This window comes from Cyclopterus lumpus, chromosome 10 (assembly GCF_009769545.1).
Source record: "Cyclopterus lumpus isolate fCycLum1 chromosome 10, fCycLum1.pri, whole genome shotgun sequence".
Taxonomy (NCBI): domain Eukaryota; kingdom Metazoa; phylum Chordata; class Actinopteri; order Perciformes; family Cyclopteridae; genus Cyclopterus; species Cyclopterus lumpus.
Window position 1 is genome coordinate 12,677,270 of NC_046975.1, and position 16,153 is coordinate 12,693,422.

Below are 16,153 nucleotides of genomic sequence, written 5' to 3' on the forward strand. Positions count from 1 at the left end.
GGTGGGTGAAAAACGGCTCACATTAAGCAGAGACAATTAAATAACTGGACAAAAGATACTGTCATAATATAAGGAACATACTCAACTGTAAAAACAACACAATCCCTGTCCATGGGGCTGAAGTGTTTTTCTTTGTTTCACGGTCTTAAAAACAAACTAACATTGATATAATGTGTACGACAACCATCACATTTCTGCAGTAATAAATAAGGTCACATGGTGTCAGTGTAACGTGATATCTCATCCTTACATTAGCTTCGTGTCATTGCTGTTTGGTTCCACCTCCTGGCAACATTCTCACTTCGATACTGACGGGATCATTTCTGTGCTTATTTTGCATAGAAGGTCGATTTGCTCCGATTTCTGGATATTTAACAAGTCAATCAATATGAACGCATAAGGACCTGTTGGATTAATTCTATACATCGAAGCAGTTGTCCTTGTGATGGATTACTGATGTTTTCGAATTCAACCATGGAACAAAGAAGATACGAGGGACGGAGAGCGAGAGGATATTTGGTAGGCTGCCTGGTTGCGGTGCTTTTGTGGAGCGGAGCTTCTGCGCAAATACGATATTCCATCTCTGAGGAAGTTAACGAAGGAACTGTGCTTGGAAATATAGTAAAGGATCTGGGATTGGATAAAAGCACACTGAGAGACAGGAAGTATCGTATTGTTTCTAGTAATGCCGATCATCTTTTCCATGTAAATCAGAACGATGGTGTCCTGTATGTGAGCCGAAATATTGACAGAGAAGAGGTGTGCGCGCAGAGCAGTACGTGTTTAATTAATCTAAAAACCGTGCTAGAAAACCCTCTGGAGGTACATTATGTTGTAGTGGAGGTGCTGGATATAAATGACCATTCACCCAGTTTCCCGGAGAAGGTGACAACGTTGGAGATGTCAGAATCTGTAACACCTGGAGTACGTATTCAATTAAAAGCCGCACGTGATCCAGACAGTGGGCAATTTTCAGTGGAACACTATAAACTGAGCGACAACGATCACTTCCGTTTGGAAGTTAAGGATAAAGGAGAATATGGTAAAATACCAATATTAGTAGTAAAAAAACCTTTAGACAGAGAAACTGCAGGAAGCCACTCATTGGTGCTGACCGCATTAGATGGAGGTAAACCTCCAAAATCTGGTGAAATTAACATTTTAGTAAATGTTTTAGATATTAATGATAACGCACCTATTTTCTCGAAAGATATTTATTCTGTTATGCTGGATGAAAATGCTCCAATAGGCACAACAGTCATAGAAGTGAATGCAACTGATTTAGATGAAGGTCTAAACGGAGAAGTAGTTTACTCGTTTACTATCAATCAAAGGTTATTACAATTATTTGATATAAATCCATTAACGGGAGATATCATTGTTAAAGGTTTAATAGATTACGAGGAGAGGGACACATATGAGATTGAAATTCGGGCATCAGATAAAGGTCTTGCTCCTCTGGCAACAGAAAAAGGTGTTATGATCAAAATAGTTGACATTAATGATAATGCACCTGTGATTGAAGTTACCTCATTTTCAAACTCCATCCCTGAAGATTCCAGACCTGGAACTACAGTTGCCCTCATTAGTGTAAATGACTTGGACTCTGGTCTCAATGGAAAAGTTATTTGTTCTATAGTTGAGGATGTTCCTTTTGCTTTATCACCATCTTTACAAGACAAAATGTATTCATTAGTCACAAAATCACCTCTGGACAGAGAGAGAAAGTCAACGTATGATGTCACGATTATTGCGAAAGACGCTGGCCAGCCTTCATTATCATCTGAAAAGACAATAAGTGTTGTGGTGTCAGATGTGAATGACAACCGTCCAGAGTTTTCACTGAGTCCTTATACTTTCTATGTCACTGAAGCTAATGAGCCAGGAGCCTCTGTGTTTTCTGTTAAAGCTTTTGACCGCGATGAGACTGAGAATGCTCTAATATCCTATCATATTCTCAGAGATGGAAGCAAAGATAATACATTTACTTCATTTGTCAACATTAATACAGAAAGTGGAGATATTTTGGCTTTAAAAAGTTTTGACTTTGAAACCCTGAAAACGTTCCAGTTCCAAGTTGTCGCCTCAGATTCTGGAACTCCACCACTAAGCAGCAACGTCACAGTGAACGTGTTCATTCTGGATCAGAACGACAACGCTCCAGTCATCCTGTATCCAGTCAGCTCGAACGGTTCTGCTGAAGGTGTGGAGGAGGTTCCCCGCAATGTGAACGCAGGACACTTGGTGACTAAAGTCAGAGCCTATGACGCTGATATCGGATATAACGGCTGGCTGCTGTTTTCACTGCAGGAAGTTACTGACCACAGTCTCTTTGGGTTGGACCGCTATACAGGACAGATCAGAACACTTCGCTCATTCACAGAGACAGACGAGGCGGAGCATAAACTGGTCATACTGGTGAAAGACAATGGGAACGTGTCACTCTCAGCAACAGCGACTGTGGTTGTCAAAGTTGTGGAGCCCAAAGAGGCTTTTGCTGCCACTGATGTTAAAAGTGCAACAAAGAATGAGGAGGATAACAATGTGACTTTCTACCTGATGATAACTTTGGGCTCAGTTTCAACTCTTTTTCTCATCAGTATCATCGTGCTGATTGCAATGCAGTGCTCTAAATCCACAGACTACACTTCTAAATATCTACAAGAGACTAATTATGACGGGACACTGTGTCACAGCATCCAGTACAGATCTGGAGAGAAACGCTACATGTTAGTTGGACCCAGAATGAGTATAGGATCTACTATAGTCCCGGGCAGCCACGCGAACACACTCGTGCTCCCTGACAGGAGACATACATCTGGAGAGGTAAGACATATGTACACACTTTTTAAAAATGATTTACTCTAACTGCTTTCTTACTAATCATATATGCAACGTGTCCTCCCTGGTTCGTGTTGCATAGCTTACCACTGCATCTGCTGGTTTCTCTGGTTTCTCCCGGTAATTGCGTCAGAACAAGTATGAATTATTCCCGTGTTAACTTTCTGAATGAGTATAGGATCTACTATAGTCCCGGGCAGCCACGCGAACACACTCGTGCTCCCTGACAGGAGGACTCCTGGAGATGTAAGATTACGAGTTTGTGATTGTTTTATTTATTCTCGAGCTTCTGGTACTTAACACTTGTTTAAAGTGTTGAACAAGACTCCATTGGCTGTGACTTGCTCTCTATCGCATGGAAGCCTTCACACAATCAGAATCTAAAAGTGTGAAACACGTTGGGATTTATGTTACTTTTTATGACATTGGGTTTAATTTTCAGATTGTGGTGTATTCACTTTTTTTATTATATAATTGCAATGATGCTCTTTTACAATGTATTGACAGCTACGTTCATGCTGATGGTAAGGAATATAGTGATACCCTTTGATTGGTGGTTCTATATAGGCCTTAAAAGTAAAAACAAAAAAGACGGACCAACGTGGCACAATGTGCATTTCCTCATTGTCAGACTGCCAAAGCACGACGTGTCTCAACGTGGGGATGTGTTGCTATGAACATTTGATAACGACTGCATTCTGTGTAAATAACAGTTCTAACGCTTGGTGTCAGTGCAGTTCAGGGATCCTGTGCATCTGACAGCACCTCAGGTCACGAGCTTTATTTGGACTGGCTCCTTGCATTTTACTCCGCATACTAGAGCGCAATATCGCAATTGGCATGCAAGGAGGGTTTCATTTTCAGCAGTTTTGGTGAAAAAGAAGACGCTGGGCATCGTTTAAGAACATGGCGGATTAGGTGTTGACATCACGAAGTATAGTTAATGGACAGGTCTTCGTCAAATGCAAGTCATGGAACAAAGAGGACGCAAAGTATGGTGGGCTCGGCAGTTTTGGTTTGCCTTCACGGTTTTTCTGGATGTTTTATGCAACGGAGCTTCTGCACAGATCAGATATTCCATATCTGAGGAGGTTCAACGGGAAACCGTCGTCGGGAATATTGCTAAGGATTTGGGACTAGATAAGAGTGCACTCAAAGACAGAGGATATCGCATTGTAGCAAGCTTAACTGAGCCCCTGTTTAGAGTGAATCAAAACGATGGCATATTGTATGCAAAAAGAGGAATAGACAGGGAGGAGGTGTGCGACCGGACGAGCCCGTGTTTGATCAATCTGAAAACCGTGCTAGAAAACCCACTGGAGATCCACTACGTGGTCGTGGAAATACTCGATATCAATGACCACTCGCCTGTTTTTCCAGAGAAAGAGAAAAGGCTTGAGATTTCCGAGTCGGCCTTAACAGGAGCGAAATTTCAACTACAGGCTGCGCGCGACCCCGACGTGGGCCAGTTCTCAATTCAGCAATATAAACTCAGCCAGAACGAATATTTTAGATTAGAAGTCAAGGATAGAGGTGAGGACCGTAAAGTACCATTTTTAGTTCTGCAGAAGCAGTTGGACAGAGAAACAGTCCGGAAACTGAAGCTACGTCTAACAGCTGTTGATGGAGGAAAACCGGTGAAGTCTGGCGCAATAGACATTGTTGTGGATGTGCTGGATGTTAATGACAACTCCCCGGTGTTTACCAAAGAGTTATATTCCTCTACACTTAAAGAAAACGCCCCCGCTGGCACTGTGGTGATTCAGGTAAATGCAACAGATATGGACCAGGGTGCAAATGGCGAAATTATATATTCATTTGGTCATGAAGTTGATTCTAAATTGAGGAATGTGTTTAGTGTAGACGCAAACACTGGTGAAATTAAGGTAACCGGTCAAATAGATTTTGAGGAAAGTAGAAGTTATGAAATTGACATTCAGGCGTCTGATAAAGGACAAGCTCCTCTAACAACTGACAAAAGTGTTATGATAACTGTTATTGATGTTAATGATAATGCACCTGAGATTGAAGTGACATCATTTTCTAGCTCGATCAAGGAGGACTCAAAGTTAGGAACTACAGTGGCCCTGATTAGTGTCAGTGATTTAGACTCTGGAATTAATGGCAAAGTCATTTGCACGATCAAAGAAGATGTGCCGTTTACTTTAGCCCCGGCATTGCAAGACAACATGTACGCTGTTGTGACCAGGTCGCAGATAGACAGGGAACATGTTTCCCAATTTGATGTCACAATTATTGCGATGGATTCCGGAGATCCATTATTTTCAACTGAAAAGACTATAAGCGTCGTGGTATCAGATGTGAATGACAATAGTCCAACGTTTTCATCAAGCCCGTATGTATTTTATGTCACCGAGAATAACAGCCCCGGAGATCCGTTGTTTTCAGTCAAAGCCTTCGATTGTGATGAAAGTGATAACGCTGTCATTTCATATCGTATTTCCAGAGAAGCAAGCGGAGATAATAAATTCACCTCATTTTTAAATATAAACTCTGATAATGGCCACATTTCCGGTCTAACAAGTTTTGACTTTGAAAGTCTGAAAACGTTCCAGTTCCAAGTTGTCGCCTCAGATTCTGGAACTCCGTCACTAAGCAGCAACGTCACAGTGAACGTGTTCATTCTGGATCAGAACGACAACGCTCCAGTCATCCTGTATCCAGTCAGCTCGAACGGTTCTGCTGAAGGTGTGGAGGAGGTTCCCCGCAATGTGAACGCAGGACACTTAGTGACTAAAGTCAGAGCCTATGACGCTGATATCGGATATAACGGCTGGCTGCTGTTTTCACTGCAGGAAGTTACTGACCATAGTCTCTTTGGGTTGGACCGCTATACAGGACAGATCAGAACACTTCGCTCATTCACAGAGACAGACGAGGCGGAGCATAAACTGGTCATACTGGTGAAAGACAATGGGAACGTGTCACTCTCAGCAACAGCGACTGTGGTTGTCAAAGTTGTGGAGCCCAAAGAGGCTTTTGCTGCCTCTGATGTTAAAAGTGCAACAAAGGATGAGGAGGATAATAATGTGACTTTTTACCTGATGATAACTTTGGGCTCAGTTTCAACACTTTTTCTCATCAGTATCATCGTGCTGATTGCAATGCAGTGCTCTAAATCCACAGACTACACTTCTAAATATCTACAAGAGACTAATTATGACGGGACCCTGTGTCACAGCATCCAGTACAGATCTGGAGAGAAACGCTACATGTTAGTTGGACCCAGAATGAGTATAGGATCTACTATAGTCCCGGGCAGCCACGCGAACACACTCGTGCTCCCTGACAGGAGACATACATCTGGAGAGGTAAGACATTTTTTTGTGGAAACTTTAAAATGATTTACTGTAACTGCTTTCTTACTAATCATATAACATATCCTCCCTGGTGCGTGATGCACATATGGGTCCTCTTGTTTCTCACGGCAATTGCGTCAGAACAAGTACGATTTATTCCCGTGTTGAGATCCTTAACTTTCTCTTTGGCTCTTTCTTATTTTATTGCAGTACATTGCGTTTGTTATGTGGTGATTTCATATCATTTAATTGGACGCTTTATCAACCGTCTTCTTTAAGTTTTTTTTTTCATTTGAAAGGACGGAGGAGCAACACCTGCATATGAAGACATGAATAACCCATGACAAATGAGTAAATGATAACATCCTATAGAAGTGCATTTATGACATGGTAGGGTAAAGAAACGTCTCAAATTAATGATATACAATCAAATAACCTGAACATAAAATGCTTTCTTAGGAACATACTCAACTACAAAACAACACAATCCCTGTCCATGGTGCTGAAGTGTTTTTCTTTGTTTTCCGGTCTTAAAAACTAACATTGATATAATGTGCAGTACAGCCATCACATTTCTGTAGTGATAAATAAGGTCGCGTGGTGTCAGTGTAACGTGATATCTCATCCTTACACGAGCTTCGTGTCATTGCTGTTTGGTTCCACCTCCTGGCAACATTCTCGCTTCGATACTGACGGGATCGTGTCTGTGCTTATTTTGCATAGATTGTCGGTTTCCCCCAATGTTTGGATATTTATGAACTTAATCAATATTAACATTGATGGAAGTGTTGGATTAATTCTCTACATCGAAGCAGTTGTCCTTGTGATGGATTACTGATGTTTTCGGATTCAACCATGGAACAAAGAAGATACGAGAGACGCAGGGCGAGAGGATATTTGGTCGGCTGCCTGGTTGCGGTGCTTTTGTGGAGCGGAGCTTCTGCGCAAATACGATATTCCATTACTGAGGAAGTTAACGAAGGAACTGTGGTTGGAAATGTAGCAAAGGATCTGGGATTGGATAAAAGCACACTGAGAGACAGGAAGTATCGGATTGTTTCTAGTAATGCAGATCACCTTTTCCATGTAAATCAGAACGATGGTGTCCTGTATGTGAGCCGAAAGATTGACAGAGAAGAGGTGTGCGCGCAGAGCAGTACGTGTTTAATTAATCTAAAAACCGTGCTAGAAAACCCTCTGGAGGTACATTATGTTGTAGTGGAGGTGCTGGATATAAACGACCATTCTCCCAGTTTCCCGGAGAAAGTGACAACGTTGGAGATTTTCGAGTCGGTGTTGCCTGGAGCGCGTATTCCTCTACAACACGCACGAGATCCAGACGGTGGCCTTTTCTCTGTTCAGCAGTATAAACTCAGCCCAAATGACCACTTTCGTTTGGAAGTTAAGGATAAAGGACACGATGGTAAAATACCTATTGTAATTGTGCAGAAATCTTTAGATAGGGAAATTGCAGAAAGCCAGTCACTAACGTTAACAGCACTGGATGGAGGGAAACCTCAACAATCTGGAGAAATGGAAATTATCGTAAATGTTTTGGATATTAATGATAATGCTCCTGTTTTCTCTAAAGAATTTTATTCTGTGATGCTGGATGAAAATGCTCCAATAGGCACAACAGTCATACAAGTGAATGCAACTGATTTAGATGCCGGTCCAAACGGAGAAGTAATTTACTCGTTTAGCAGTATTTTGAATAGTAGATTGTTGAAGCTTTTTGATATAAATCCATCGACAGGTGAAATAATTGTGAAAGGTTTAATAGATTATGAGGAGAGGGACACATATGAGATTGAAATTCAAGCATCAGATAAAAGTCTTGCTCCTCTGACTACACAAAAAAGTGTCATCATCAAAATAGTTGACATTAACGATAATGCACCTGTCATTGAAGTTACCTCATTTTCAAACTCCATCCCTGAAGATTCCAGACCTGGAACTACAGTGGCCCTCATTAGTGTAAATGACTTGGACTCTGGTCTCAATGGAAAAGTTATTTGCTCTATAGGTGATGATGTTCATTTTGCTTTATCACCATCTTTACAAGACAAAATGTATTCATTAGTCACCAAATCGCCTCTGGACAGAGAGAGAAAGTCAACGTATGATGTCACGATTATTGCGAAAGATGCTGGCCAGCCTTCATTATCATCTGCAAAGACAATAAGTGTTGTTGTGTCAGATGTGAATGACAACCGTCCAGAGTTTTCACTGAGTCCTTATACTTTCTATGTCAATGAAGCTAATGAGCCAAGAGCCTCTGTGTTTTCTGTTAAAGCTTTTGACCGCGATGAGACTGAGAATGCTCTAATATCCTATCATATTCTCAGAGATGGAAGCAAAGATAATAAAGTAACTTCATTTCTCAATATTAATACAGAAAGTGGAGATATTTTGGCTCTAAAAAGTTTTGACTTTGAAACCCTGAAAACGTTCCAGTTCCAAGTTGTCGCCTCAGATTCTGGAACTCCGTCACTAAGCAGCAACGTCACAGTGAACGTGTTCATTCTGGATCAGAACGACAACGCTCCAGTCGTCCTGTATCCAGTCAGCTCGAACGGTTCTGCTGAAGGTGTGGAGGAGGTTCCCCGCAATGTGAACGCAGGACACTTGGTGACTAAAGTCAGAGCCTATGACGCTGATATCGGATATAACGGCTGGCTGCTGTTTTCACTGCAGGAAGTTACTGACCACAGTCTCTTTGGGTTGGACCGCTATACAGGACAGATCAGAACACTTCGCTCATTCACAGAGACAGACGAGGCGGAGCATAAACTGGTCATACTGGTGAAAGACAATGGGAACGTGTCACTCTCAGCAACAGCCACTGTGGTTGTCAAAGTTGTGGAGCCCAAAGAGGCTTTTGCTGCTTCTGATGTTAAAAGTGCAACAAAGGATGAGGAGGATAACAATGTGACTTTTTACCTGATGATAACTTTGGGCTCAGTTTCAACTCTTTTTCTCATCAGTGTCATCGTGCTGATTGCAATGCAGTGCTCTAAATCCACAGACTACACTTCTAAATATCTACAAGAGACTAATTATGACGGGACCCTGTGTCACAGCATCCAGTACAGATCTGGAGAGAAACGCTACATGTTAGTTGGACCCAGAATGAGTATAGGATCTACTATAGTCCCGGGCAGCCAGGCGAACACACTCGTGCTCCCTGACAGGAGACATACATCTGGAGAGGTAAGACATTTGTTTGTGGAAACTTTAAAATGATTTACTGTAACTGCTTTCTTACTAATCATATAACATATCCTCCCTGGTGCGTGATGCACATATGGGTCCTCTTGTTTCTCACGGCAATTGCGTCAGAACAAGTACGATTTATTCCCGTGTTGAGATCCTTAACTTTCTCTTTGGCTCTTTCTTATTTTATTGCAGTACATTGCGTTTGTTATGTGGTGATTTCATATCATTTAATTGGACGCTTTATCAACCGTCTTCTTTAAGTTTTTTTTTTCATTTGAAAGGACGGAGGAGCAACACCTGCATATGAAGACATGAATAAACCATGACAAATGAGTAAATGATAACATCCTATAGAAGTGCATTTATGACATGGTAGGGTAAAGAAACGTCTCAAATTAATGATATACAATCAAATAACCTGAACATAAAATGCTGTCTTAGAAACATACTCAACTACAAAACAACACAATCCCTGTCCATGGTGCTGAAGTTTTTTTCTTTGTTTCCCGGTCTTAAAAACTAACATTGATATAATGTGCAGTACAGCCATCACATTTCTGTAGTGATAAATAAGGTCGCGTGGTGTCAGTGTAACGTGATATCTCATCCTTACACGAGCTTCGTGTCATTGCTGTTTGGTTCCACCTCCTGGCAACATTCTCGCTTCGATACTGACGGGATCGTGTCTGTGCTTATTTTGCATAGACTGTCGGTTTCCCCCAATGTTTGGATATTTATGAACTTAATCAATATTAACATTGATGGAAGTGTTGGATTAATTCTCTACATCGAAGCAGTTGTCCTTGTGATGGATTACTGATGTTTTCGGATTCAACCATGGAACAAAGAAGATACGAGAGACGCAGGGCGAGAGGATATTTGGTCGGCTGCCTGGTTGCGGTGCTTTTGTGGAGCGGAGCTTCTGCGCAAATACGATATTCCATTACTGAGGAAGTTAACGAAGGAACTGTGGTTGGAAATGTAGCAAAGGATCTGGGATTGGATAAAAGCACACTGAGAGACAGGAAGTATCGGATTGTTTCTAGTAATGCAGATCACCTTTTCCATGTAAATCAGAACGATGGTGTCCTGTATGTGAGCCGAAAGATTGACAGAGAAGAGGTGTGCGCGCAGAGCAGTACGTGTTTAATTAATCTAAAAACCGTGCTAGAAAACCCACTGGAGGTACATTATGTTGAAGTAGAAGTGCGTGATATAAACGACCATAGTCCCAGTTTCTCGGAGAAAGTGAAAAGATTGGAGATGTCAGAGTCGGTGTTGCCCGGAGCGCGATTTCAGCTAAAACCCTCGCGGGATCCAGACAACGGTCAATTCTCCGTGCAGCAATATAAACTCAGCCACAACGATCACTTCCGTTTGGAAGTTAAGGATAAAGGAGAAGATGGTAAAATACCAATATTGGTTGTTCAAAAACATTTAGACAGAGAAACTGCAGGAAGCCACTCATTGGTACTGACAGCATTGGATGGAGGTAAACCTCCAAAATCTGGCACTATGAATATTCTGGTGAATATTTTGGATATTAATGATAATGCACCTGTTTTCACTAAAGATGTTTATTCTGTTGTGCTTGGTGAAAATTCCGCAGTCGGCACAACAGTTATACAAGTGAATGCAACTGATTTAGACGAAGGACAAAATGCAGAAGTAGTTTACTCATTCAGCAACAGTATGAGTCAAAATATATTAAACATATTTGAGATCAATCCCTTAACAGGTGAGATCACTGTTAAAGGTTTAATAGACTATGAAGAGAAGGACAAATATGAAATTGAAATTGAGGCATCGGATAAGGGTTTTGTTCCTCTTACAACAGAAAAAAGTGTAATTATCCAGATAATTGACATTAATGACAACGCACCTATGATTGAAGTGACTTCATTTTCAAGCTCCATCCCGGAAGATTCCAGACCTGGAACTACAGTTGCCCTTATTAATGTAAATGACTTGGACTCTGGTCTCAATGGAAAAGTTATTTGCTCTATAGGTGAGGATGGTCCTTTTGCTTTATCACCATCTTTACAAGACAACATGTATTCATTAGTCACCAAATCGCCTCTTGACAGAGAGAGACGGTCAAAGTATGATGTCACGATTAATGCGAAAGACGCTGGCCAGCCTTCATTATCATCTGAAAAGACAATAAGTGTTGTGGTGTCAGATGTGAATGACAACCGTCCAGAGTTTTCACTGAGTCCTTATAATTTCTATGTCAATGAAGCTAATGAGCCAGGAGCCTCTGTGTTTTCTGTTAAAGCTTTTGACCGCGATGAGACCGACAATGCTCTAATGTCCTATCATATTCTCAGAGATGGAAGCAAAGATAACAAAGCAACTTCATTTCTCAACATTAATACAGAAAGTGGAGATATTTTGGCTCTAAAAAGTTTTGACTTTGAAAGTCTGAAAACGTTCCAGTTCCAAGTTGTCGCCTCAGATTCTGGAACTCCGTCACTAAGCAGCAACGTCACAGTGAACGTGTTCATTCTGGATCAGAACGACAACGCTCCAGTCATCCTGTATCCAGTCAGCTCGAACGGTTCTGCTGAAGGTGTGGAGGAGGTTCCCCGCAATGTGAACGCAGGACACTTGGTGACTAAAGTCAGAGCCTATGACGCTGATATCGGATATAACGGCTGGCTGCTGTTTTCACTGCAGGAAGTTACTGACCACAGTCTCTTTGGGTTGGACCGCTATACAGGACAGATCAGAACACTTCGCTCATTCACAGAGACAGACGAGGCGGAGCATAAACTGGTCATACTGGTGAAAGACAATGGGAACGTGTCACTCTCAGCAACAGTGACTGTGATTGTCAAAGTTGTGGAGCCCAAAGAGGCTTTTGCTGCTTCTGATGTTAAAAGTGCAACAAAAGATGAGGAGGATAATAATGTGACTTTTTACCTCATGATAACTTTGGGCTCAGTTTCAACACTTTTTCTCATCAGTATCATCGTGCTGATTGCAATGCAGTGCTCTAAATCCACAGACTACACTTCTAAATATCTACAAGAGACTAATTATGACGGGACCCTGTGTCACAGCATCCAGTACAGATCTGGAGAGAAACGCTACATGTTAGTTGGACCCAGAATGAGTATAGGATCTACTATAGTCCCGGGCAGCCACGCGAACACACTCATGCTCCCTGACAGGAGGACTCCTGGAGAGGTAAGACATATTTGATGAAAACCCTGGTTTGTTTCCAATGGATGTCTTACACTTACAGCATATATAGTAACAGTTTGCACAATTGACATTGTACACTTTCACTTTGTCCGTAAAGTCATTTTAACTCTCTGGGCTTCAGTGATGTAATCCAAGGACATGCATGATGTTTGACGGCGTTAAAAGTGGCTTAATTTGCTGTCCATGGTGCTGAGATGTTCTGCTCTGATGTCCAGATACCAGTTGATACCCTGTAAAAAAACCTAACAGACAAACCACTAATTTGTTAACAGTATTTAATTTCCACTTTTATGTTCATGACTGAACGGAATGGTATTTAAAAACAATTACACGTGAGCATCTAATATTTGAGGGGATGATGTCTCAAGCTCCATTCAAATGAGTCAACATGTTGTCTTTGCTTGTTAAATCTGCTTGATAAGGCGTTACCTCATCTGATGTCGGCTACTGATATTCACAGCTCCACAGGCAATGTAAATAAATATACAACTTTGGCAATGTGCTTTATAAAATATGGCTGTAGAAAGTTTGAGTTCCTTGCAGTGGGCAATGACATCGCATGGTGTCAGTGTGCATGGACAATAACGGCTTTAACTTCTCGTCACTTCTTTTTGGATCCACCTCTTTATTGCGCTCTCAGTTCGATGAAAAGAAAATCGCGTGGCGGCTTGCTGTGGTCTTTATACATATATTGACCATTATTTTTAACATTTTGTCACCAGGGTGATCATTTACATACACGGATGTGTTGGATTACTTACAACATGGTTATTTAATCCCTTGAGAAATCCATACGTGTTATTTTTAATCATGGAACAAAGAGGATGCGACACAAGAAGGGCGAGAAGACGGTGGGTCGGCTGCGTGGTTGCGGTGCTTTTGTGGAGCGGAGCTTCTGCGCAAATACGATATTCCATCTCTGAGGAAGTTATTGAAGGAACTGTGGTTGGAAATATAGCTAAGGACCTGGGATTAGATAAAAGCAGGTTGAAGGAGAGGACGTATCGGATTGTTTCCAGTGCTATGGAACCCTTTTTTTATGTAAATCAGAATGACGGCATTCTGTATGTGAGCCAGAAGATTGACAGAGAAGAGGTCTGCGAAAGAAGCACTATATGTTTGATAAATCTCAAAACTGTGCTAGAAAATCCACTGGAGGTGCACTATGTCGGAGTGGAAATTGTGGATATAAATGACCATTCTCCTTGGTTTTTAGAAAAAGAGAAAACGTTAGAGATTTCAGAGTCTGTGTTACCTGGAGCACGTATTCCGCTTCAAGCCGCACAAGATCCAGACGGTGGTCTTTTCTCTGTTCAGCAGTATAAACTCAGCCCAAATGACCACTTTCGTTTGGAAGTTAAGGATAAAGGAGAAGATGGTAAAATACCTACATTGATTGTTCAAAAGTCTTTGGATAGGGAGACCGCGGGAAGCCATGCATTAGTCCTGACCGCAGTGGATGGGGGAAAACCTCCGAAGTATGGTGAAATTAATATTTTGGTAAATGTTTTAGATGTCAATGATAACGCACCTGTTTTCTCTCAAAACATTTACTCTGTAGTGCTGAATGAAAATGCTGCAGTAGGAACAAAAGTTTTAGAAGTAAATGCAACGGATTTAGATAATGGACCAAACGGAGAAGTTGTTTATTCATTCAGCAACAGTGTGAGTCAGAGATTAATATACCTCTTTGATATAAATCCATCAACAGGTGAAGTTATTGTTAAAGATTCAATAGATTATGAAGAAAAAAACAACTATGAGATTGAAATTCAAGCATCAGACAAAGGCCTGGCTCCGCTGGCTACACAAAAAAGCGTCATCATCAAAATATTAGACATTAATGATAACGCACCTGAGATTGAAGTGACCTCATTTTCAAGATCCATTCCTGAAAATTGTAGACCTGGAACTACAGTTGCCCTCATTAGTGTAAATGACTTGGACTCTGGTCTCAATGGAAAAGTTATTTGCTCCATAGGTGAGGATGTTCCTTTTGCTTTATCACCATCTTTACAAGACAAAATGTATTCATTAGTCACCAAATCGCCTCTGGACAGAGAGAGACGGTCAAAGTATGATGTCACGATTATTGCGAAAGACGCTGGCCAGCCTTCATTATCATCTGCAAAGACAATAAGTGTTGTGGTGTCAGATGTGAATGACAACCGTCCAGAGTTTTCACTGAGTCCTTATAATTTCTATGTCACTGAAGCTAATGAGCCAGGAGCCTCTGTGTTTTCTGTTAAAGCTTTTGACCGTGATGAGACAGACAATGCTCTAATATCCTATCATATTCTCAGAGATGGAATCAAAGATAATAAAGTAACTTCATTTCTCAACATAAATATTGAAACTGGAGATATTTTGGCTTTAAAAAGTTTTGACTTTGAAACCCTGAAAACGTTCCAGTTCCAAGTTGTTGCCTCGGATTCTGGAACTCCGTCACTAAGCAGCAACGTCACAGTGAACGTGTTCATTCTGGATCAGAACGACAACGCTCCAGTCATCCTGTATCCAGTCAGCTCGAACGGTTCTGCTGAAGGTGTGGAGGAGGTTCCCCGCAATGTGAACGCAGGACACTTGGTGACTAAAGTCAGAGCCTATGACGCTGATATCGGATATAACGGCTGGCTGCTGTTTTCACTGCAGGAAGTTACTGACCACAGTCTCTTTGGGTTGGACCGCTATACAGGACAGATCAGAACACTTCGCTCATTCACAGAGACAGACGAGGCGGAGCATAAACTGGTCATACTGGTGAAAGACAATGGGAACGTGTCACTCTCAGCAACAGCGACTGTGGTTGTCAAAGTTGTGATACCCAAAGAGGCTTTTGCTGCTTCTGATGTTAAAAGTGCAACAAAGGATGAGGAGGATAATAATGTGACTTTTTACCTGATGATAACTTTGGGCTCAGTTTCAACACTTTTTCTCATCAGTATCATCGTGCTGATTGCAATGCAGTGCTCTAAATCCACAGACTACACTTCTAAATATCTACAAGAGACTAATTATGACGGGACCCTGTGTCACAGCATCCAGTACAGATCTGGAGAGAAACGCTACATGTTAGTTGGACCCAGAATGAGTATAGGATCTACTATAGTCCCGGGCAGCCACGCGAACACACTCGTGCTCCCTGACAGGAGGACACCTGGAGAGGTAAGACATATTTAGACAGCTGTTTTTCCCTTGCAAATACCTACATCCATTGACGCATTGGGCACTAACAACTGTGTTTTGGGAATGTGTTGATGATCAATTTATTGTTCATATTCAACAAACAATGTCTGTCAAATGTTCACTTTTGATATTCATAATGGACACAGCAGAAAAGTGTTCACTGTCCTTATTGAATGCGATGAGTAATGCATTCAGCCATGGTTAAGTTGAAGAGGCAATTACAACTATCAGTTAAGATGCAAGTTAAGTGGAAATATCGTCATCATGGTTGTATTGAGAGACAGCTTGTGATGGCTTCATAGTGAATGTAATTTCCTATTTGTTTAATTTAAACATAATTTTTATAATAATAATATTCATTGTATGGTGACCATTCA

At 41.3% G+C, this 16,153-nt stretch overlaps 5 protein-coding genes across 5 annotated transcripts; all 5 read left to right on the forward strand.

Annotated features, from left to right (window-relative positions):
• Positions 1-474: 474 nt before the first annotated feature.
• On the forward strand, positions 475-2,868 carry LOC117737952 (protocadherin alpha-3-like). The gene has a single exon (XM_034544209.1). It carries the CDS (start codon positions 475-477, stop codon positions 2,866-2,868), a length of 2,394 nt encoding a protein of 797 aa, XP_034400100.1.
• A 938-nt stretch (positions 2,869-3,806) lies between these two features.
• Positions 3,807-6,206, forward strand: LOC117737953 (protocadherin alpha-3-like). The gene has a single exon (XM_034544210.1). It carries the CDS (start codon positions 3,813-3,815, stop codon positions 6,204-6,206), a length of 2,394 nt encoding a protein of 797 aa, XP_034400101.1. The 5' UTR covers positions 3,807-3,812.
• An 810-nt stretch (positions 6,207-7,016) lies between these two features.
• Positions 7,017-9,407, forward strand: LOC117737954 (protocadherin alpha-8-like). The gene has a single exon (XM_034544211.1). It carries the CDS (start codon positions 7,017-7,019, stop codon positions 9,405-9,407), a length of 2,391 nt encoding a protein of 796 aa, XP_034400102.1.
• Positions 9,408-10,217: 810 nt separating this feature from the next.
• Positions 10,218-12,587, forward strand: LOC117737956 (protocadherin alpha-3-like). The gene has a single exon (XM_034544212.1). The coding sequence runs from the start codon at positions 10,218-10,220 to the stop codon at positions 12,585-12,587; it is 2,370 nt and encodes a 789-aa protein (XP_034400103.1).
• An 813-nt stretch (positions 12,588-13,400) lies between these two features.
• LOC117737957 (protocadherin alpha-8-like) lies at positions 13,401-15,770 on the forward strand. The gene has a single exon (XM_034544213.1). The coding sequence runs from the start codon at positions 13,401-13,403 to the stop codon at positions 15,768-15,770; it is 2,370 nt and encodes a 789-aa protein (XP_034400104.1).
• Positions 15,771-16,153: the final 383 nt, after the last annotated feature.